General features: G+C 43.4%; 1 protein-coding gene across 3 annotated transcripts in view; it reads right to left on the minus strand.

The window, feature by feature from the left end:
• Positions 1-25,926, minus strand: part of IP6K3 (inositol hexakisphosphate kinase 3) — a 211,538-nt gene that overhangs the window by 116,312 nt on the left and 69,300 nt on the right. For all 3 annotated transcript variants that reach the window (XM_083173105.1, XM_083173104.1, XM_083173106.1), the window contains 2 exons: positions 22,578-22,767; positions 13,245-13,417 (listed from right to left, as the gene is read on the minus strand). In XM_083173105.1, the coding sequence (XP_083029231.1) occupies positions 13,245-13,417; positions 22,578-22,767 (363 nt within the window). The remainder of the gene's footprint in view (positions 1-13,244; positions 13,418-22,577; positions 22,768-25,926) is intronic.

A 25,926-nucleotide genomic window follows, 5' to 3' on the forward strand; every position in this document is an offset into this window, starting at 1 on the left:
CCAGCTTCAGTGGTCACACATCTATGTACATTTTCTAAAGGTCATACATCAAAATTCTTTCCCTCCCTTCTATCTGCCACTTTGTAGTGAGAAGGACCGTTTTCAATCACAATGGGATTTATAGTTTGTAGAATGATTTGACTCAACACAATGTACTCACATTTTCGATGTCATCCATTAATGCCACACATGACAGTATTATGGTCCCACCATTGCAATTTCATCTATGCATATGACTCAAACTCCTGTTGATGGAACTGTGCACAGCTCAGGTATTTTCTGCATGTCTACTGAAACTGCCCTAAACCCTTCTGGAAAGAGGTCTTATCTTTGGTTTCTTAAATCATTAACTTAAGGATTCCTTAAGCCTTAAAATACATCATGCTCTCGCTGCATATCCTAGATTTTCCAAAAAAGTCTTCAGGTACTTATGTAGTATCTGGACGCCCGATAAAAAAATCGGGTCCATCGCATCGATCGTATGCTATGCGATGGACCCGATTTTTTAATCGGATTCAGTGTTAAAATGGAGTCCATTTTAACATAGGATTCAGTACTTGTGTATTTTGGCGGCGCCCCCGATGTCCGTCGTACGATGAACGTATTGCATCGCATGCCATGTACCCGATGGCATGCGATGCGACGCGATTTTGACCCCCTATACGATAAAAAATCGTATAAGCACCCTAAAGGGTGCTTTTGAGCACCCTAATGGGTGCTTACAATGTTAAATGCACCCCCACGCCACCCCCCCCACTATAAACGTGAACCCGAAGCGTGGCGATCGCAGCGAGCCCGCGAGGGGCGGCGGTACGCGTCCTACGACCTTTTCATACCCCCACTATCCACGTCGGCGTGGAGTTGAGAATAGAATAGTGTGGCGAGCGCAGCGAGCCACCGAGCCCGAAGCGTGGCGAGGGGCCGCGGATACCTTCACAGGTAAACGCGTCCCTTCGTGGGCTTCACAGGTATCCGCGTCCCCACGCGGGGCTCGCTGCGCTCGCCACGCTTCGGGCTCGGTGGCTCGCTGCGCTCGCCACACTATTCTATTCTCAACTCCACGACGACGTGGATAGTGGGGGTATGAAAAGGTCGTAGGACGCGTACCGCCGCCCCTCGCGGGCTCGCTGCGCTCACCACGCTTCGGGTTCACGTTTATAGTGGGGGGGTGGCGTGGGGGTGCATTTAACATTGTAAGCACCCATTAGGGTGCTTAACATTGTATAAGCACCCATTAGGGTGCTTATACAATGTTTAATCGCATCGCATCGTATGGCATTGTATGCCATGTACAATGGCATACAATTTCAAAATTGTATGCCATCGTGCACTATCGTACGATATCGCGTCGCATCGCATACCATCATATGCGTTATGGTATGCGATCCGATGGGCGCCGCCAAAATACACAAGTACCTAGGATTCTATGGGAAAATGGGCCCATTTAATTTCCCCACTATCCAAGCGGGCATGGAGTTGGATATAAACCTGTGGCGAGCGTAGCGAGCCACCGAGCCCGAAGCGCGGCGAGCGGACACAGAATACTGTTTAAGAAATCTGCGTTCGCTCGCCACGCTTCGGGCACAGGTTTATATCCAACTCCATGCCCACTTGGATAGTGGGGAAATGAAATGGGCCCATTTTCCCATAGAATCCTATTTTAAAATGGACTCCATTTTAACATTGAATCTGATGAAAAAATCGGGTCCATCGCATCGCATCGCATACGATCGATGCGATGGACCCGATTTTTTTATCGGGCGTCCAGATACTACATAAGTACCAGTCTTCAAATTATGTTGCCATCATGTGTATGCTGCAACTTTCCTAATTGTGGCTTCCTGGAAAAGACTTATTTCCTCTTTACAGTATGTAATCGGGTATAGCTTATTTACTAAAAGGAGTATATTACAAGTATCCTAAGTAATATATTTGCATAAATTCACATGCCTCTTGGACTTGGTGTTTACCCAACCTCTTCTCAACATATAAAATCCCCTAGGTTTCCATAGTTTTGTTCTCCTGACTTGTGGACAAACCTCTGCAAACATCTTTGCCCTGCCCTTACCTTTCTCCCTTTTCAATCCTCTCCAGGCTTTTATCCCCCTCATAAAAGGATAAAACTTGCACTGTTCAATTTTATGTCTGTGTACATCTTTCAATTGAATTTTGTATTGTCAGTTTTTGTCCAGTTGTTTTTCATCTCCCACCTACTGTTAGAAAAACTCCTTGGCTTTTACCATAAAAATGCTTAATTCAAAAATAGAACAACTGATGACTTCACATTTTTTGAAAAACTAAACCAAAAGCTAATTGAATCTTTCCGTATGGTAGGGGCGACTTACGGGGCATATTGTTTGTCACTTGTACATGTGTTTGAGCGTGTATATCACGTGCACATCAAAAAATAAGAAAATATTAATAAAAAAGAGAATTATTCGACTTGACCATTGGAACAGCATCTGAAAGATAGCAGAAATGGTAAACATAGCCAAAGAATCTGTTAGGCAACTTTTGCATCAAGAACATGACAAAAGATTTTGCTATGATGGTTCCAATGCTTCTCACTGCCAAGCAGAAAGAAAAATCAAAAGCACATTAGACATTTTGGAACAAATCAAAGTGGATTTCCATTTTTTTTAGTTATTACTTGTGATGAAACATAGGCCCTTATTCTGGTCCATTCGGCCAGACCATTTGTTTGCACGGGCACCGACAGGGTGTGTCTACGCAAACGCAGACACATTTCTGTGCATGTGCAGATGCAGGCAGGGAACACCCAGTGCTTCATGAGCGTTCCCATGAAAACACTGGGCATTCCCATGGAAATCGCCCGGTGACGTGGGCGCCGGGGTGGGCAACTGACATGACAGGCTATTAGCTAAGTACTACAAAAATGTTGTAGGCACTGAAAAGAATCAGAATAAAGAAGCCAAAGTTGTGGAAAAATAGTTTCATCCTCTATCAGGATGTAATAATAATGTACCAGCCAACAATGCTCTATCTGTAAACGTTTTTGGCTGAGAAGCAGATTGCAGTGCTAGAACTCCCTCCATACACGCTGGACCTAGTACCATATGACTTATGTGTATTCCCTATTGGAGTAAAGAAGCAAACAATGGAGCTGCTTCAATGATAGTGAGCTGTGGTGTGAGGATACAGAAGGGGAGTACAAATTAGGGGAATGGAGTTAAAAATGTACTTAATATAAGTGATAGCATCAGTCTCATTCTTTATTACAATTATTTAAATGTTCAACATAAAAATGCTATTTGCACTACAGATGGAGTTGCTCTCATCTGAACGGCTCCTGGCATGCCATTCAGCGCGACTCTGTGCAAATGAGGTGCGCATGCCTGTGATACGCTCGCGAGCAGCTCACACACCCGTGCATCCCTGTCTTGGCATACAGCACATCGAGTTGGATTGCCTCGATGTGGCGCTAAGCCCATTGACCACGGCTCCATCTGTACATACAGACTGTTTTATCTTTTAAATATTTCAGCTAACAAATCAGTTAATTTATTGATCTAATTCGCTCACATGGAAATACATCATCATCCAAGAAGCAACTTATAGAAGCTTTACGCCCCCTACATACGGGGCAATGGGAGTTTTGTGCTGAGCGATCTAGTTAAGCACAGATCACTCAGCACAGATCTCTGCACCAGCAATGTGTGCTGAGCAATCTGTCACTGCCTGTGTAGTCAATAGAGAGAACACGGACAATGATTAGATTTATACAGCATGCAGTATAAATCTAGTCAGGCGATAGCAACGCGCGGGACCACACATCGCCGTTGTCGGGGGGCCATATACAAGGAGCGATTTCGTCAGATGGCTTAGAAATGGGGCTATAATCGCCCCGTGGGTATGCCCCATTAATTAAACAGCCCTGTTGTGTCTAATTCAGTCAGGAAAAATAAAATCAAACAAAAAAATAGAATGCTACAACCCACCAAAAATATTTTTTTCAGTATTAGTTTGTGAAAAGCGAAATTGCACACATACCATATAACTTAGATCTAATTGACTTTTTATAGATGTGTAGTTTATTTAATGATGTGCACAGCTGCGTTCCTATTGATTGTGCTAATATATCAGAAGATTGGAGCATTACACAGTAAAATGAATGGTGAAGAAAGTTCTTAGATAAATGTAATTAAAACTAATATATTTTCATGGATGAAATGATGCTCAGTGTTATGTATTGTGTTATTCTCATATGCATCAACAGAATTCTAATAAATGAAAAACTGTTTTTCCTTAAAATCTGAAACTGCAAATTCTAATTCATTCAACACTGACATCCTCGTAATGTAGCGCATTATACATGGTATTAGTAAGGCATGAACATTTTTTGTTTTGCCGTTCTTTGTTGTCAACATTGAGCAGTTGCTGAGAATTTTTCACCAGTCACCCAGTAAAATGGAAATATGTACATGTATTCTGAATACATCGTTACCCAAACACATTCAGCTGCCAGACAATAAGGTCCTGAGAATAAAAACGAGAGCCGCCCACTAGAAATTCTCTGGCCGTGTACAGCTGCCTTATGCTGACAGTACGGAAATACATAATTCACAGTCTAATTACAGGATGCTTCACTGCTTTTCCCCATCGTTCAGAATGAAAAAAAAAAACCCAGAGCATTTCAAATCCCCTGTTAATGGAAATTCAGATACTCTGTTCACAGGCAATTGAGCCAAAGGTTTGAATATTTGCAGGCGTTTTATTTGCACTGGAAAAATAAATATCCTCTCTCTATATATTATTGGCTGCAAGACATATGGAATTACAGATTATGATTGTTAAATGCTCCTTTTTTTAAAATATTACGTGTGCCTAGTCAGCCAACTGTGATTTATGCATTAAGTCAGACGTGGATAATTACATTTATAATCTAATTCAGACTGATATACTAGGTTACAGTCTAATATAATTAACTGTGAATTTATTAAAGCATTTAATTATTGTTCCATTGTGAAGGGAATGCAGGACTATCCAAGGTCTGGTCCATACTTGCCTACTCTCCCGGAACAGCCAGAGCTGCACCCAAGTAAAGTGGTTGGTCCAGCATGGTGCATACTGAATCATCAGGTCATTGTAGCCAGAATAATCACTGTCACCACCCCCTATCCCAACCCCTTATAACCCAGTAAAACCATGCATTGTCCCTGCCTCCCTCACTGTACTGCCCCAACTGCACCCTCCCAGAAAGGACAGCAAAAAAGTATGGTCTTGGCCCAGTCTAACAACCAAACACATCACATCCATAGGGGGAAATTTACTAAGATGGGAGTTCTATTTCACATGGGATGCTGATATGGGCAACCAATCAGAAATTACTTCATATATATTTAGCACCTTCTAGAAGATAATATATATATTATCTGATTGGTTGCCTATAGCAACATCCCATGTGAAATAGAACTCACATCTTAGTAAATTCCCCCCATAATATCTTCTTCCTTGCACACATTACTAAAAAGATTAGCACTTTGAAAAAAATCAATGGTGGTTTCTTAGTTTCAAACTTACATAAAAAATGAATCACATCAGGAGAAGCTAGATTCTGTGGACCACCCTCTCTTCCTGCAAATCCTTCACTCCATGGGGGAAATTTACTAAAGGAAATTTGTAAAAAAAAATAGGTGTATTTGTATCCAGAAATACACTTATTTTTTACATTTACTATCCCGAAAAAACGGCAATTCGTATTCGTATTGATAGCACATCAATACGAATACTAATTGCCGTATTTTCGGGATAGTAAATGTCAAAATAAGTGTATTTCTGGATACAAATACACCTATTTTTTTTACAAATTTCCTTTAGTAAATTTCCCCCCATAAATCTGCACTACATGTCTAGCACTGAGCTGAAAATATTCCAAATAACCTAATCTCTCTCAACTTCATTATCTTTTGACATCATCTCCCTCTCCTTCAAACTGCTCAGTACCTTTCACATTTCTACCATTTCCATCTCAAAAATATTTCCAGAATCAGACCCTTTCCCATGTTGGAGGCAACTAAGAATCCCATCCACTTAATGGTCATCTCTAGCTAAACTTTTATAACCTCATCTTACAATATCTGGCCTCCGTCTTCCACCTCTCTTCACTCCAATATGTTCTTAATACTGCTGCTATGCTTATCTTCCTCTCCTATGTAATACATCTGCCTACCATCTGCTACAAGCCCTATATTGTCTCTCCTTCCTCTTCAGATCACAATTCAGCTTCTCATACTTACTTACAAAGTTCTCAACCAATCCTTTCCCATTGTAATATGGGAACTGGCTCTCCTCCCAGCTGATTACTTCCTCCCACTTCTGCCTCCAAGATTTGTCATGTGCTGCTCACTACCACTGGAACTCTCTTCTTAACCAACTCAAACTTCTATACAAAAAATATAAATTAATTCTCAAAACCCACTTATTTATCAAAACTTACCAGCTGTCATCCTAATCCACTGTTTCATGCTAATTGTTCCCATATGTAAAACCCCTGTCTCTCCACTTCAGATTGTGAATGAGTAGGGTCCTATATGCTCATTTACTATCCTTGCCTAATTTGTAACATCATATCCTCTCCACTGCCTAAAACAACACCAAAACTGGTGGACTCCTGAACACCAGGCCTGACTGGCTCCCTGCAGTAAGCTCTGCCAATTCTGGGGTTTTGGGAGAGAAAATATATTGTCCTTAGGCTACTGTATATCCACAACCATGGTTTGTTCTAAGAGTACTGTAAGGCAGGTGTGAAATAATGCAGTTTCTCCAATTTTCTCCTTATGATATGTACCAGGGGTCAGGGTATTTTTTTTACTTTTTACCCCACAATATATTTAGATACGCCGATAGTACCACCTTGATTTGAAAGTAAGGAAATCATATAATTGTAATACACACTGTACCCACAGAAATGATATATCCTTCTAGTACGGTACACAGCCTGGCAGCCATTGATGATGACTACGATGACAAATTTTGGTAATCATCATCATTATCATCATCATCAATGGCTGCCAGGCTGTGTGTGGTATAGCCATTGATAATGTGATGTCTAGGCAACTATTAGTGTCAGTATTTCAAGATGACAGTCTGTTCAAATGTTTTCCCCTAGACTATAGATGGGTATGCCGTGACAGAAGCCTATAACCAAGCAAATAAACTCGGTACTTCTTTACTTTCACGGCGCCACTAGATTAGGACAGATAGAAAATCGCGGTCATCGCGGGCATTGAATGCACTAAAAAATCGGGTGCGACGCGATGCCCGCGATTTCCCATAGGGACCAATGTTAAATTTCTCAATGGACACGATTTTCTGTTCAATGCCTCAATTGACACGATTTTTCCATAGGAAACAATGTTAAATGGCCCACAGAGGCCAAATAGGCACCCTCAAGTTGTTAACGCCACCCCACGATCAACGTCAACCCGAAGCGTGGCGAGCGCAGCGAGCCCGCGAGGGGCGGTGGTACGCGTCCTCCGACCTTTTCATGCCCTACTATCCACTAGGGCGTGGAGTGAGAATAGAATAGTGTGGCGAGCGCAGCGAGCCACCGAGCCCGAAGCGTGGCGAGCGCAGCGAGCCCCGCGAGGGGACGCGGATACCTGTGAAGCCCGCGAAGGGATGCGTTTACCTGTGAAGGTATCCGCGTCCCCTCGCGGGGCTCGCTGCGCTCGCCACGCTTCGGGCTCGGTGGCTCGCTGCGCTCGCCACACTATTCTATTCTCACTCCACGCCCTAGTGGATAGTAGGGCATGAAAAGGTCGGAGGACACGTACCGCCGCCCCTCGCGGGCTCGCTGCGCTCGCCACGCTTCGGGTTGACGTTGATCGTGGGGTGGCGTTAACAATTGTGGGGGCCATTTCACACTTGAGGGTGCCTATTTGGCCTCTGTGGGCCATTTAACATTGTTTCCTATGGAAAAATCGTGTCAATTGAGGCATTGAACAGAAAATCGTGTCCATTGAGAAATTTAACATTGGTCCCTATGGGAAATCGCGGGCATCGCGTCGCACCCGATTTTTTAGTGCATTCAATGCCCGCGATGACCGCGATTTCTAGTGGCGCCGTGAAAGTAAAGAAGTACCATAAACTCTGTGCCGCAGTGGCAGTACAGACTGCGCGCTGCTGAGATAGCGCAGCAATTAGTCAACTCTACTGAAGAAGCGGGTGGACTTGGAGGCAGAGCCCCGGGTATCAAACAGGGAAGCGTGTTATACACAAGCGCCTGATGCACTGAAGATCCTTGTACACTACAGTACTGTAACACACACAGCTGGGCATGCATATAGAATCTATATATATAGATTCTATATGCAATGAAATGAAATTCTTGGGGGTAATGGACGGTTGTGCAGCCAAGACACAGCCGGGCATGCATATAGATTCATATGCACGCCCGGCTGTGTCTCGGCAGAGCAACTGTCCGTTACCCCCAGGAATTTCACTTTTACCGCATTTGGAGTAAATTACCCCTGTTCCTTGACCACTGCTGTATACAATAATGAAACATTTGTGTGGATGTATAGCCTTAATGAAATTATCAAACAGATTTAGATCCACAGATGAGAAAGACAGTACATTAAAGTTAGTACAGTACTATGAATACCATCTCAGATAATGCCTTGTCACAATCTGGGTATTAAAACTGACATATGTACCTCTCAAGTGTCTGACAAGACTCCCACTGCACTTCAAGTCCTGCAGGCCGCAGTACTGTATTCCATCAGTCACTCCTGTGCTCCCTGGATGCTGCTGTCCCAACAGCTGTGCAGCATTCCCTGCTTGTCATGTCTGCCTCTCAGCTCCTGGCTCCTGCGGCTTCCATGCAGCTGCAATTGTCATAGGCCACATCCATGTGCTGTACAAACAACATTCCGCACCTTTCCTAGACATGGAAGCAGCCATGTCTATTCCAGTCACCTGTTGGATCTCAGCCAGTGCTACAGATTGTGTTATCTGTATGGTTCACCCACTAAGCTGCTTCCAGGTTTCCTGCTCCAGTGGACTCTGCTCCTTCCAAGGACCTGCAAATCTACCAGCTTGCATCATAGCATCGTCCCTTGACGGCTGCCATTTCGGTGCACCCTTGCACCTTTATCAAAAGGGGGAATAGCCTCAATAGATGCTAAATCAGATCCTGAGCTTATTCAGACAGAACCTGTGACCAGAGCACACCTATAGATGGTGAGAATTGCCTCTAGAGTCTAGAACAATCCCAGACTCTGTAATGAATTTATCATTTTTTAATCCAATTAAGCAAAATCCACCAAGGAATTAGCCTGGGTCCATCAAAATCATACATTGGGTCTTCCCAGATCTTTTGAAGCCTTCATCACCATTTTGGCCTGAGAAAGGTACTTCAATTGTTCAAGGACGCATTTAACCACCTTGCTATGAATTGTTTTTTCTTGTGAAAGCTGTCCATAATTATTCTTATGATCCGTAAACCCCTGATGAAGTCCCGTTAAGGGGCGAAACGCATTGGGTATCCTCATCTACTATTTCCATGTATCTGAAATATCTCAATGAAAATTTGTAAAGATCTGGAATAACTGCTACCACTGTGTGGAATAAGAGACTTTTTAATAAACATTTAAAATTATATGGACTTTCTTCTATTTGCTAGAGTGAACTAACTTAAGGCTTGATCGATCTAATTGTGAAGATCAACACAAGGGATGCCAACTTACGATTGTACTCCATATTTCCCCCCATCCCCTATCCAGCAGAAGATCTTGTAAGCTAGGCGGCACCCACACAGTTATCCTAATTTCTGTGGCGCGACACAAGGGTCTGTTCTCTCTCTCTCTCTCTCTATATATATATATATGGACTTTATCAGAGTTTCTACACTGCGTCAACTGTCCAATGTGCTGATTGCATTCTTGTATATGCTGTATATCTGGACTTCATCAGTGTATCCACACTGCATCGTTATGGTCATTACAGTATACCTATGTCTATCTGCATGTGATACCCTGCTGCTATTACTGTGATACCGGTACCAACTTTATTACCAACTGCCACTGTTGTTCCATCATCTGCATGCCTAATAAATACTTGTTGAATTATACTTATTTGCTGTTGTAACGCCTCCGATCTTCTTACAAGGATGCCCCCTGGTAAAGCACCCACGTTCATCTTCAAGTGAGCCCCTATGCCTGTGGTCATTTCTAACCAGGGACAGACCACAGGTGTGACATGCCTGGGTTGTTTGGAAAACGTATGCATACTCTGATCAACAGCCATATATACAGTATCACTTACTTAGCTTACCCCTGAAATTCTTATTCCTGAGGTATATTTATAATGCTGAATAACTGTTTTCTTAGCTTTTCTTGAACCTTTAGTACCACCATAGTATCTCATGGTAACACAACCCCATATAACACGACCCATAAAAAAAAACTGCTTTACTGTATGTGTTTGTATAGTAAACAATGTATAAAAAGCTGTTTGAAATATATATGTAAACTCTCTGGACAGTCAAGGAAGTCACTGCCACTAACCAGCTCTACTCAAAACGTTTTAGTTTTTTTATGTTCTGTTTCTTGGCTCTGGAAATACAGTAATGGAGTAGATAGACTTTTATTTCTAATCTCTGACTTACCATGTAAAGAGACCACAATCATTAGGTCACCTTGTGTCCATCAACTGCTACCTGAATCTTCCTTACCTAGTGACAAACCAAACCATGGTGTAATAACCCAAAACATGATTTATTTAATAATTCTAACCATGGGCAATAGAGTACCTCTAGAACCTAGCCAGCGACTATCACTAATATTGTTCCTCTTAATCAAAAACAAAAAAATAGATTGTGACAAACTTATCTTAAGCCCTTTCATAACCATATAGTCAGTTCACCTTTTGTATCTTCTAGATCAGGGGAGGCCGACCCGTGGCTCTCAAGGCTTTTAATAATCTGTGGCTCATGCAATCACCCCCCAGTCGCAGCACCACCTTGGGACATAAGGTGTCTGAGCCCCACTACAGCGGGGAAAGCGGCGACAGCTTCTCCACATCAGTGGCCTCTACTTGCAGTTTTACCGAGCGCCACCAAGAGCTGCGGTTATCTGCTGTGCCCCCCAAAGCTACAGACCCTGCGAGAAGAGCAGCTGCAGTGTGATGGCCAGCGGTATGTGCACTGGGAGGGGGGATTGTGTCCCATGGAACCTCTGCCTCTTTGTTCGCACTGTATGGATGGATGGATGAATTTATGGATAAGGAAGGCGCTTTATGTATGTACAGTATTTATGTATGTATGTGGGTGACACTGTATGTATGTACAGTATGTAAGTATGTATAAGGGTGGGAGGTACTGTATGTATGTATATACAGTATGTAAGTATGTATAGGGGAGGTACTATGTATGTACATTATGGATTTATGTATGAGGTACATGTTTGTACAGTATGTGAGGGAGGCAATGTATGCAGTGGCATAACTATCCCCCCCCCCCCCCCCCCCCCGCTGATAATAAAGCATTGGGAGTTTGATTTGTGCACCTGTAACCTTGACTTTGTATGCAGTTCTACTGAAAGGTCTCCGCATGGTCGCACTTCTCAATTGGTGTGCACCCTAGGACCCCATCCCTGTAGATCCATCTCTCAGTCTGCATTTGTACTGCTTGGCCTACTAATTATCTATTATAATAATTCAAACAGCTTACTGCATCATACCAACAGTATTTTCCATTTTCTAATATTTACAAAACTGATTGAAATTATGTTCATTAAATGCCAATGCTCAATGCATTATATTTTCACTTATTCTGCATTATCTATAATATAGTCATATGTATATAATTTCCTGCATTTATGCATTGGATTATCCTGGAGAAAAGCATATACATTTAAGCTGCAATTCTAAAAGAGCATGAGCATACTGTAGTATACATTTATAAAATGATTACAAAATACAAATTCATTGTTTGTTACAATGGGGGTTATTCTAGTTCACTCTTTCTGACAAAATCATTCTTAGATGGACAAAACCATGTGCACAGCAGGTGGGGCAGATGTAACTTGTGCAGAGAGAATTAGATTTGGGTGGGGTTTTACTTCAAAGTGAGATCTATATTGCAGTGTAAAAATAAAGCAGCCATTATTTACCCTGCACAGAAACAAAATAACTCACCCAAATCTAATTCTCTCTGCACATGTAACATCTGCCCCCCTGCAGTGCACATGGTTTTGTCCATCTAAGAAGGATTTTGTCAGAAAGAGTGAACTAGAATAAGGCCCAATGTCTGGATATAACTGAGTTTTGGACACCATTTTTTTGCATTTTCATAAACATCACTTTATAAATTGTATATCATCGTGAAATGCTGTAATACGTATCCCACCATTCCCCAAAAAATTAAACATGACTTCGGTTGACCTTCTTAATTTGTGTACTGTACAGTATATTAATGGGATAATTTACCCCCTACTGCACATTATAAATATACTAAATTGAATGGAATAAATTGATGTGAGAGTGACATGATTTGTCTTTTATAGTGCACATTACTCAAACACAAATATTTGATTAAGGTAGTTCATGCAATGGATGAGAAGTCAGTTAACACCTCAAACAGCAGAATAACTCATGAGTATGGCCATAACTCAGTTTTATTGTATCCTAAATACTAACATACTGAGAGGTGCATTCATCTTGCAGATAAAGAAAAGTGTCACTGCGCAGTTAAAAAATAGGGACACTATCAGGGGCTACAGCGGCTAAACCGCTTACTGCATTATATGCTGACGTTCTATTTGACCCTTTGCTTTTATCTAACGCACTGGCATTATCTTACATTACAAAATGTATCTCTGCTCTGTTTATCTTCTTCTCCATAGAACAGACAATACAGCCCCATCCACATTGCACACAATCCTCTGATCCCAAACTTTACATTTCATTTACTAATGCAGTTACCTACATAGAATTAATTGAAAAGTAAATGGTAGTAGGGAAAACAATAAGTTGGTTAATTGGAATTGTAAACTTAATGGGAAATTTAGGAGAGGCCATTGTTTAGCATGGAATGGTTTATATTAGAGGTTCTGGATTCGCAGTCATTTTAACTGATTTTAAGAACAAACAAATCATATATAGCATGTGAGATATATTATGCTTCAATGTCCTTCATAATCAGAAGACATCAATTTATGCGGAAAGTTTTCTAGAACTCCATTCTGGACCTTTAACCTTATAACACATCTTTAAAAGGATACTGTATAACTTGTTTTGATGGCACTCAGAGAACATACGAGACAGATGTTGTTGATGACAATGAAGCCCCCATGGGTTGTAAGCTTGTTCACCTGGAGATTGCCCAGGGCTGCTGCTCTGGCATGAGACTTCAGAATGGAACCACTTCTCAGCTCTGTAAGATGACTTGGAACAGCTGTTAAATTGATGGTGATTGTTTTTACAATTCTATATGCATTTATGAAAAATGTATCTATGTATGTTTCCATTGTCTTTCCTCAGTACACACTCCTGGTGACAGAGCATAACAAAAAACGGTACTTGTTTCCTAGCACGGCGCCCATCGTAGGTGATCGCATACCTTAAGTTAAGGTATGCGATGGACGCGACCAACGCGATTTTAGGGCTATTTTTAGCCTTTTCCCCGACAATTAAAAAAATCGCGTCCATCGTTAAGGCATGCGATGCGACCGATGCGATGGACTTTTACATAGGGAACAATGTTAAATGGGCCAATGGAGCCGATTTTTCATTGTATACCCACCCTTATGGGTATTTTACATGACAAATGCTCCCCCCCCCCCCATTGTTAACGTCATCCCACGATGAACGGCAACCCGAAGCATGGCGAGCGCAGCGAGCCCCACAAGGGGACACGTAATACCTGTGAAGTAATGCGCGTCCCCCCTCGCCGTGGTCGCTGCGCTCACCACGCTTCGGGCTCGGTGGTTCGCTGCGCTCGCCACACTATATATAAAAACGACTCCACGCCGACGTGGATAGTGGGGGTATGAAAAGGTCGGAGGACGCGTACCGCCGCCCCTTGCGGGCTCGCTGCGCTCGCCACACTTCGGGTTGCCGTTCATCGTGGGGTGGCTTTAACAATGGGGGGGGGAGGGGCATTTGTCATGCAAAATAATCATAAGGGTGGGTATACAATGAAAAATCGGCTCCATTGGCCCATTTAACATTGTTCCCTATGTAAAATTTGCCTGTTAGAAAGTTTTAGTTCTAGCATAGCTTTGCAGGAGATTGTAACAATATGTGTTTTTAAATTACTTTAAAATAACTCTTCCTGTCACTATCCTATGTAACATTCTAATCTCTGATAGTGTGGCTCAGATGACCAGGATAGATTTTTGGTGAGGAGTTACACACAGCTGCCAGTTATTGTCCGTTTTAGGTACCTGAAGTACACTGATGCTCTTCATCTACCTCTTCCAACATATTCAGTTATACACAATGGGCCTAATCAGCATGGATCGCTAAGTTGAGAAAACGCAATTCAGTCGATTATCAAATGACTGTTTGTGTGCAGCATTTTCATTGCCACTACGTGACCGCAATTTGCAAATTATTCTGCATTAGGGTTACCACCCGTCCGGGATTACTTCAGATAGTCCGGTAATAAAGCCTGATGTCCGGAGTCTGGGTGGTGTTTCCAGACTATACAATGTCGGGGAATCGGACTCTGGACACTGGTGTATGATATACCGGCACCACCAGGCTGTGCAGAATTGCACTCTGCCCAGCTCCAGCTGCCTGCCGCATTCTGCCATTAAACTCCCCTTGGCAATGAGCATTTGCACTCCTCTTTGGTAACAAGCATTTGCATTTCCCCTTGGCAATTAACATTTTCACTCCCCCTTGGAACAAGCATTTGCACTACCCCTTGGCAATGATGAGCATTTGCACACCCCCTTGGCAATGAACATTTGCACTCCCCCTTGGCAACAGGCATTTGCTCTCCCCCTTGGCAACAGGCATTTGCAACTCCTGCGTGGCAACGAGCATGAAGGCCCTGGCATTATGGATGAAGTCACAGGCATTGAGTTAAAAACCCCTAGAAATGAAAAAGTAGGTAAACAGCACTTATATGGCATAATATGTAATAGCCATTACGGTGTGTGGTATATGTAGTGGCCATTATAGTGTGTGGCACAATGTATAATGAGCAGTAGGATGTTTGGGATAACATGTAATGACCATTAAAGTGTTTGGTCTAGCTTGTAATATGAATTACAGTGCGTGGCATAATGTAGTGGGCATTGTATGGGATAACAAGTAATGGGCATTATGGTGTGTGGCATAATGTGTAATGGGCATTATGGCATGTGGTATACTATGTAATGGGTGTGTGACGTGTAATCGGCATTATGGTGACATTTTTTGAGGTGCATTTTCCCTACTTTACAAAAAAATTGTTGAGTCCTGGCATAACGAATAATGAGCATAATGATGTGTGGTATACGTGTAATGGCCATTACGATGTATGGTGTAACATGTGATGGGCATCACGGTGCGTGTGTGGCATAAGGTGTAATGAGCATTACAGTGTGTGACGTAACGTGTAACTGGCTTTACGGTGTGCATCATGAATAGAATTAAAGCAAAGGTTAAAAAAAAATGATAAGGCGGGTCAAGGGGCGGGGCTGGGGGTGGGTCAATAGGTGGACTGTGGATATGTCAAGGGGCAGGCCACTGTCCAGGAATCACTTAACACAAAGGTGGTAACCCTATTCTGCATACACATTCTACTTCAGTGCAATTGCATTTTGCTTGTCAGGAAGCCAAAGTTTAAGGGAAGGAAACATGGTATTTTGTGGGCGTGTATGTCAAATAGTAAGCGAGTAAAGGCATTTTTCTGGCGATCAGGGGAATATGCGCTATCCCCGTGCGTTATGGCAGGGGATAGCGCTTCCCCTGATCTATGACACCCGCCGAGCGGGTGTCTAACGTGCGGCGCTGTGGGGCAGGAGGCATAGCGCAGCTACGATATTTCGTACTGCGCGCCTGCCTCCTGCCTGATTTATGAACGGTCAGCATTGCTGACTGTTCCGCCGCCTGCAGCTGTCGACTTCGACAGCTGCAGGCGGCGATGCCCTATACCTACAGCAGGGACAGCGCTGTCCCTGCTGCTGGCGCTGAGCTGCACTGGGATCTCGCGTGAGTAGCGAGATCCCGTGCATGCGCAGTCCAGCCGGCCGGGGGGAAGTAGACAGCGCTTCAATGTTAACTGACACGCTGTCAGCTGGAGGGGACATCGCCGGAGGGGGGAGTTATCGCTCCCCCGCTTCGGCAGCAAGATCTTAGTAGATCTTTTCGGATCTTGTCGGTGTCCCCTTCTGCTTCGCCTAGCTAATGAGTCGAAGCAGGGAGTGTTATAGCGGCGCTCTTAGCGCCGCTATAATAAATCTACCCCACAAGCGGTAACCACTTCCAGCCTGTTGGTTTAGAAGAATTGTGAAAGCCCTGGACTGGTGCAGATAAAAGGACTATTTGATGTTCTGGTTTTTACAAATAGAACTGCGTATGCATAGCATTTCCAATTCATTAGCAATTTCTGCAATGTGCATTTTTTTCTTTCTGTCTGGGCGGAGACTATTTGATCACAGCAACTGCTTTTGCTTTTGTGATCCATGCTGAATTAGGCCCCATATGTATTACTGTTAGGAGAAAAAGTCCCCCCCCCACAAGTATAATCAGTCCCAGGCTCTTTGAGCTGGTGCTGGTTGCAGAAATACAGTGGAGAAACTGATTAGGGGTTCCCGGTATTTCTCTAGACTCTTGGAATGGTCCTGGTAACAAAAATATGGGGGACAAAAAGAAAAGGGGTCCCCCCATATTTTTTGTTACCAGCATCGAGCAAAGTAAGTGCAGCCCGTACTTTTTGTACTAGTTCACATCACATCTAGTTCAAAACACACACACTGTTGTTAAGTATCACATGGAGCAGATCACACCAGGTGTGTGTGCACCTTTTGAATAGTTACAGTTATCTACCAGAGCCGGCCTTAGGCATAGGCAAACTAGGCAATTGCCTAGGGCATTTGAAGCTGCTGATTAAAATGATATTTGGCATGCCTATATTCTGTGTGTGAGTGAGGCTGTATCTGCATATGAAATAGTGTATTCATGGAAATCACTGTAACATAGCATTCCGTATGCAGGTACAGCCACAGTCACATGCAGAATATAGGCATGCCAAATATCATTTTAATAATCGGAAGCTCCTTGTGTGTCCTGGGCACATAACAATGCAAATAAGAAAAATTTTCAGCAAAAAAAGGCACCCAACGTTAGCAGAACTGGCCAGGAGCGGCATGGCCTATTGAGTTTTATCACACAGTAAGGTTTTATGAGGAAACATCTGTATCCAAGCCGAGGCAGAGGTCACAGTGTTAGCGGCTGTGCGAGTGCTGTCTGCGGATGGGTTGGTTGTGCAATAGTGTTCGGCATATGTGTAAGGGGCATTATGTGTGTCATGTATAAATGCATTAATAATGTGCAACATATGTGTAACAGGCATTATGTGTGTCATGTGTATAAGGGCATTAATAATGTGCAACATATGTGTAAGGGGCATTATGTGTGTCATTATGTGTATGAAGGGCATTAATAAAGGTTGGCATAATGTGTAAGGGGCATTATGGTTATAAGGACATTAATAATGTGTGTCATGTGTAAGGGGCATTCCTGTGTGGTATTATCAGGGGTGCCAAGAGAAAGGGGTAGGGGGTACAAATTACCCAGGCCAAAGTCTGATGGAAGGGCCCAGTGGGGGCCCCAGGCCCCCTCCCCTTAAGTGACAGCAGCAGCTGCAGCTCTTCTCCTCTGCCCAGCACACACTGCTTTGTGCTGGGTTTCAGTGTGGCCATGGAGGTGCTTAAAATACAATATTTTCTCAGGATTTTTTTCTAAGGGTATAATGTGAATAATGTGAGGAGTAATGTACATAATGTAAAGTGGTACTACTGTGTGATGTAACGTGATTAAGGGACACCATCGCATGATATAATGTGAATAAAGTTGCACTACTGGGTGGCATAATTTGCATTGGGGGTACTATTGGGTGGCCATGCCCCTTCCCAGCAAGAACACAGCCCTGTTTGGGCTGCGCACCGAATGTGTGCAATGTTTCTATTTAACATATTGTGGGTAGGAGCACCAAAATGATGGTGCTGGGAAAGGGGAGCAGGGTCAGAGGCGGAACTAGTGGCGGTGCTAGGGGGCACCAGCCAAAATCTTGCCTAGGGCATCATTTAGGCTAGGGCCGGCTCTGTTATATACAATGCCAGAGGAATTATAGGGCCTGATGCAGAGATGTATGACATTTTGCACAAACATGGATGGGCATGGCCATAGGTAGAGGGGGTGTGACCAGGCACCACAAATCCAGTTTCCATAATTTTTGTGGTGTGCCCAGTGATCCCCAAGCAGCTTGGCAGCCCTGGCTCCTGTCCCTGCACTGATAGATGCCACACGGTACCACAGTGAGCACCTGCTCCCCAACCATAAGCAGGATACTGGGGGACAATGTCCAATTAGTGGGACTGTCCAGCTGTAATCAGGACAGTTGAGAGGTATCCAGACAGCTCTTGCATGTTATCTTGTTTTGCATACAGTACAGCAAAGCATAAGCACACACATCTATGAGCGATTGTGTCATAACCATACAGTTGCATTTCCACTAAGGTGTAACTGCGTTAGTAACAGCAGTGGCTAAGGTTAGTGAGAGCTTGTCAAGGGGCTGCAGATAAAATTGCAGGCTATGCTCAGAGATCCATCTAATTTTACATGGATGTGCAAACTGTTAATTATGACCTCTATGAAATGATGCGAATGGATGGGGGCAAAGACATTGCATAGATATGCATAATTTCCCTATAAGCGCTTAGTTCTGTGTATGCTATTATGTTAGTGTAATTACTGCCAACTTGGGTGCAATTATGAAATGGCCCCATAATGAGCATGTTATCAATATTTTAAAAAACGGGGAAACGCCCAGGGACATTTTTAAAACCCTGAAACGGTCTATGAAAACTAGGGTTATTCTTACTTTGCAAGTATTCTCTGCACTAGTGAATGCCCAGAATAAACATGGATCATGAGCAGGCGGGGTTACATCATGATGCAATGATTGGTGTAAGATAAGAGTGACTGAGATTAGTTTAGAGACCCGGCAGCAGCGGGAACAGGTGTAGCATGCTTTCTTGTTAGTGACATTGCTTTGCAATAAGCTCTGCCCACTAACTGGTTGTTTGAGATGGTCGCCCACCATGTCAGTTAGTAAACCTGCTTTTAGTATAAACTTAGAAATTCACAGTATGTATTTAAGTACTCCAAGTGAATCAGTTTAATGTTTATGTATTTCATGAGTCACACTCTTTGTAGCAAGAGTCACCCACTTCAGGTCTCTCTGAGACTGGCACTTGATGATTAAGAATGTCAGAATTAATTGCACAAACTACACCAGCGGTTCTCAACAATCTCCGTAGGGCATACAGTGAATAGTGTATCTGCTCACAGGAACAAATGAATGCATCAAATTGTCTGAAGCATTGATTAATCCGTGCCTGCTCCAGGAAGAATTTCCACAAAATATGTATCAGTGGAGGACCTTGTTATTTATACAACATAACATTGCTGTAACTGTTAATTCTTAGCCAGAATTCAGACGAGATTATAAAAATACTAAAGATGACGGCAGAAAGACACACTGAATCAAATCATTAAGAATGCATTTAAATATACGCTTTTTTGATCAGATGTCAATGGGTGTGATTAATGAAAAAAACTGAAATAGCATTTACATTTTGTAATAATGCAGTTATTAGTTATTTTGAAAATAGATGATTTTATCATATGGTGACTGGGCCTAGAACTAAGGCATTAAATAGTGTTATGCTTTTTTTTTTTTAATTGTCTGTTACTTCGTGGTTGTGGCATGTGTTTAAAATCACCGAGGACAAGATTAGGTTTGGGCACTAGGGTGGGATTTAGGAATAGGCTTGGGAGGGGTTAAGGTTAGGCTGCGGGGAGGGAGGGTTAGGCTTCGGGTTAGGTAGATTAGGGTTAGGCATTAGTGGACAAGGATAGGGTTAGGCTGCAGGGAGGTGGTTTAGGATTAGGCTTGAGGGGGTTAAGGTTAAGCTGCGGGGAGGGAGGGTTAGGCTTTGGGTTAGGTAGATCAGGGTTAGGCACTAGCGGACAAGGATATGGTTAGGCTGCAGGGAGGCGGTTTAGGATTAGGCTTGAGGGGGTTAAGGTTAAGCTGCGGGGAGGGAGGGTTAGGCTTTGGGTTAGGTAGATCAGGGTTAGGCACTAGCCGAGAAGGACAGGGTTAGGCGGCAGGGGGGAGGTTTAGGATTAGGCCAAGAGGAGGGAGGGATAGGATTAGTATATGTATCTGAGCCCTGTCAGAATTCCCTCCATTGTGATGCCAACATCTGTATTCTGACTGCCATCATCGCTATAGCCAATATTCCGTATGTATCCCATGATTACTGGTTTTGGTTATGGGGAGAGCACCAATTCCTTTTCTGGCAGAGTGCACCAAAAGGTCTATTTACAGCAGCACTGCCCAACATCTCTTTCCAATAAGCTACAGTAACCACATTTGCAGCAGCGTCCCTGAGCCTGTTGATACCGGGTGCACCAAGAGAGCTTTCTGTGTGTGTCCAAAGTGGAGCATTGCCTAGCAGCACCCGTCCATTTTTTTAATCAGGTGCATGCACAGCATTCCTGAAACTGCCAGTTTGTCCCCATAGGCTCCCCCTGGGCTGCTGGCTTATCTCCATTGACAGGAGCTGTGCACTGAACGGGAATGTAATGGTGATGCACCCAGCTTCCAGTCACTGAGGAGGAGCATTCAAGGGTGACACCAAGTTGCGAACCACACTCCATGCACCTAGTGATGCCTCTATGCCAATCATGTCCAAACTATGGCCCTTCAGCTTTTGTGAAACTACAAGTCCCATCATGCATTGCCACAGTTTTGCTATTAGGGAATGCCAAATCTATGGCAAGGCATGCTGGGGTGTATAGTTTCACAACAGCTGGAGGGCCAAAGTTTGGACATGCCTGCTCTATGTAGATGGCTCCCTATGCTCAGGCACTCAAATCACCTTATCAACAATATAGTAGTACAGACTTACTAAGCTTGAAAAGGCTGTGTTTGAAAAAGTGACAGATAGGAGCTGATTGGTTGATGTTTTATCACTCTCCATTTTATCACTTTTTAAGGCTTGGTACATCTCACCCTCAGGGGGGAATTTACTAAGATGGGAGTTCTATTTCACATGGGATGTTGCTATGGGCATTCAATGAGAATCTACTTATTTATTTAGAACCTTCTAGAGTATATTAGATAGTATTTGATTGGTTGGCCATAGCAACATCCCATCTAAAATAGAACTCCTATCTTAGTAAATTTCCCCCTAATAAAAATAAATGCTTCACGCAGATCCAGACATATATGGTAGCAATAGAGAAAAATATATAAATGGTAAATATAAAGTAATGTCTTTTATATTAATCCCTATGTACACCCTTGGGTCCTAATTCAGACCTGATCCCTGCTAAGCAAATGTTCAGCATCCAGCGAACAGGTAGACGCTGCCCGGCTATAGTGAAATCCCATCTTGTTATGAATGTGTACTCTGTGCGAAGACTTCCCAGCCGGGTGAAAATGTCCTAATCCTGTCGCAAGCCGATTACCGTCAAATTATTTCTTCCACTGGTCACCATTCATCACAAGTGCCGGGTAGCCCTGGACTTCCCAGAGGCTGCAATAAATCCAGGCATTTACGGCCTGAAGCTGACATCACCCCTAAAACGCTTGCGCATGCCAGCATTTCCCCTGACTCTCCCGGTGATTTTTTGTTTTTGCACATCTTGTATTTTCTTAACACTCCCACTAAATTATCTCCTTGCTAAAAACAGCATGCAGAAGAAGACACAGTGATTCTGGGAACCTGGATTCCGTAACTAGATATCCGTAGGCCCCATAGCAAAAGTTTGTAAGGGAACCTTATTTAGCAACTGATTGTGACAAAGGTATGTAAATCATATTACTTAGACAGTAAAGATGGGCCCCCTTCAGCTCTGGGCCCCATAGCAGCTGCACCCCTTGCACCTATGGTAGTTACGCCCTTGCCAAAATAGGTAGTCACTATCCCTGAAGAATCATGAAAACATTCCCGCATACATTATTACATTTTTTTGTCTAATATATTATACTAGTTACCAACCTGTCTGTAATATCAGCACCGGCGACTGTGTGCAGCGGTAGTGTAAGTGGGAGCAAAGCACTAGAATTCCCCCCATAAAGGTGAGGAGCACAGTTAGCCTTTTATTATAAAGGATTTACCATTATTTATAGATTGGTTTCTCTCAATTTTGTTAAATACGCCTGAATCCATGTTGGTCATTTATAATTATAAATGATGTACAGTATTCTTATACACAAATATGTGCGTTTGTTTGTGTATGTTTGCATGTATGTGCGTGCATGTGAGTATGTGTGTGTGCCTGCGTGCGTGTGTTTAGAATAAAATAGTGGAAATATGTCTCACCTCTCCATAACAGCTGTCTTCATATAACTCTGTTTTCTGGTGCACTTTTCCAAGTCTGAGCCAACACTCATCTGCTGTTTGACCTTATGCCACAATGTCAAAGAAGTATCAAATGTGGAGCTGGCATTAGGATTGGTAATTAAATTTAAATGCCCATGACTGTCCCTCCTCAGTGACACAAATATTATCCCTGTAAAACAAAAAAGCATAAAGAGGTTTTTGGAACACAAAGAACATTTACTTTGAAGTCCTAAATGAAAATGAAATGCAATTCAAAAATATTTTTTTTTTACCACTATTTAATTCCACCTATTACAGTTATTTTTTGTAATTATGTATAACTTCAAAATATTTTCACACATTATTATCAGATTGGCCATTCCAGGAGAGTTGACTTATTTTCTGATTTTCGGAAGTGTTCTGGCAATCTCGGAAGAGTATGAAAGTATGATTAGAATACGGTTGCACTATTTAAGCACATTAAAATGTACTCCCTGTTCCGACATGGAGGAGTGAGCAGCAACCTCCGTGATCTCCCTTCTGCCCGCCTGTTGTCCCAGCCTCCTGCGCGGCATCACTGAACTTTCCTGCATGCTTGGCGCTCCATGGATAAATGATACATTTCAGGCCCCACAAGCCAATCTGAACCAGCTGCTGGGACAGCGCTATAGAAGCTGTTAGCAGTGCCAGAGGAAGCTGGCTCAACCTGCTGTCAGTGCGGGGTGAGCTGGCTGTGGAGGAGGGAGGGCAGCGCTGGACCCTGGTTCGGTAAGTATATTGGTGTAAAATTGAGGAATTTGTGTGTGTAATAAAGTTGTACTTTTCTGTGTGTGTGTTTTATTTTAACATTATTTTAACAGGTGGACTACAAGTCCCAGAGGGCCCATTATAAAGCAATGTTATGTATGAATGATTTAACACTATCAGGCCGGCGTTCAATGGCCAGGAATGCCAGTGACAGCTCCGGGCTTCAGCCTTGGACGGGTGAAGCCTGGGGGGGACCCCCTTTATATTTACTAGGTAGGTACACTAGGTAGGCAGTAGCACTGCCAGTGGCAACAGTGGACTGAGTAACTAAATAGATTCAGTGCAGGCAGCACCAGTGGACTATATATAATATAATTAATTATTCATATAATATATATTACAGCACAGCACCAGAGGTAGGCCCCAGCACAGAGGAGACAGTAGTACTACAGTTACACAGTTAGACTGTCCTCCTTGCTAGGGAGAGCCCACCCTAAGCAGAGATGAGAACCGAGTACACAGCAGCACCGAGGGAGACAGCCCCAGCGAATAAAATAATTACAGCACAGCACACCAGAGGTAGACCACACAGAGGAGACAGTAGTACTACAAGTACACAGTTAGACTACACAGCAGCACTGAGAGACAGCCCCAGCGAATAAAAAATATTGCATTCAAGGTCAAGCTCAAGTTTAAGCCCCAGCAGCAGCACCAACACACCCTCTCCCAACCCACTACTAGACTGGAGTGAAGATGGCAGGCGCAGCAGTCGCTATTTAAAGCCTCGTGAAATCCGGCGCTGGGTGATGACGTTCTGACCACGCGGACGGACCCGAGTCAGGCGGGAAACTCAGAGCGCTGCTCGGAACCGGGCTCGGAATGATGATGTCCGTGGGGGCTCGGATCTCTGGAATCCGAGTCTGCACATCTCTACTCTACATCTATAATTATTGCCAGTCTGTCCTTTTATCTTTTATTATGAAGTGCACTTCTGGAAATATGTTATTAGGAATTGATGCTTTTTAATAAATTCATCTAATTTGAGATGCAAACATTTGTGTATTGATTCAACTAAACACAGCTGCGCCTCTTTAATTAGCATCAACGACCCCGGCCGTTATTGCTATAACCCTCTCCCCTTTGGGACAGGTGCCTCGCTGCTATCTGCAAACTTTACCATTACCATGGTCCATTTGAATTTTCAAGTTTAAAAAGTCCCCAAAAATGTGTACAATGTCAACCTTGTGGATTTCATTATTTTGGTGTTGAACAATTGACTGTCAACCTATGTTACCAGCTCATCAAGAGCCTATAGGGCCTACCCTTGTCCTAATGCTGGTTATACTCTGGACAAGCCCTGAATACTTGTGAACTACTTGTAATTGTAGAACCTGTGTTACCCCTAGAACTCCTTTGTAATTTGAGTACTCCTGCATACTCCTATATACTGCTGATGTGGAGGCTGAGGTGCATCCCAGTCCTCCGTACACCGCAGTGTGGAGGAGCCCCAAGGACCTGGCAAACATGCTGTACATAAAGGCACAGGAGATGGACTGAGAGCTCTGTCCTCCCTCAAGGGGAAATCAAGCTTCCCGGCGGAGCCGTCTCGTAACGTCTAGAAAAGTTTTAGGGCGAGATGTATCAAATGGAAAATGCAGTAAAACCCCGGTTTTACCGAATTTTCCAATGTATCAAAAATGATACCGCACTGAAGGGTATCGCCCCCTTAAGCCTCAAGTTTTTAATTTGGTGCTGAAACTTATACTTACATTTTAAGGAATGTAGTATTAAAAACTAATAAAAACTTGTTATGATTACTTTACAGATATTTGATTTTGTGGCCCTCGATCAAAATAATTACAAATTTCTGGACTACTTTAAAAATGACTTGCCTACCCCTGCCCTAGTGTATTCACCTGTGTATTCTTGTCAGTCCTGTATTGTCACTGTGTTGTTGTTATCGACTATTCTGCTATAGGATCCTGTTGCCTGTTTGACCATCTGTAACTACAGTTGCTCTGCAGTTTGGTCCTGCTTGTCTGCCTGAGCCAGTACAGCTTTGCAAACCAGTCCTGCTTGTCTGTCTACCTGCACAGGCATGGAGGTGCCACCAGCTACTAGATCACAATCACCTTTGCCACTGCAATTCACTACCCAGTAGCCATACGCTAACATCTCCACTACACTACTTTCTAGCTTGTACCATCTGCCACAGTGGTACCCTGTTAGTGACAGGTGGTAGCATGCTCCAGCCAATCCTTATTCCTTGTCTGTCTTGTTTGTCTGCCTGAGCCAGTACAGCTTTGCAAACCAGTCCTGTTGTCTGTCTGCCTGTCTACCCGCACAGGCATGGAGGTGCCATTAGCTACTGGATCGCAATCACCTTTGCCACTGCAGTACCCAGTAGCCATATGCTAACATCTACACTACATGGTCGCTAGCTTGTTACATCTGCCACAGTGATCCCCTGCCAGTCACAGGTGGTGGTGTGCTCCAGCCAGTCCTTACTCCTTGTCTGTCCTGTGTGTCTGGTCCTTCCTTCTGTATCACTAACACCAGTACCTTCCTTGCCCTTGCCCAGCCTCCGATAATGTTTTTGCCC

This window comes from Crinia signifera, chromosome 2, assembly GCF_055691185.1.
Source record: "Crinia signifera chromosome 2, ASM5569118v1, whole genome shotgun sequence".
NCBI lineage: Eukaryota > Metazoa > Chordata > Amphibia > Anura > Myobatrachidae > Crinia > Crinia signifera.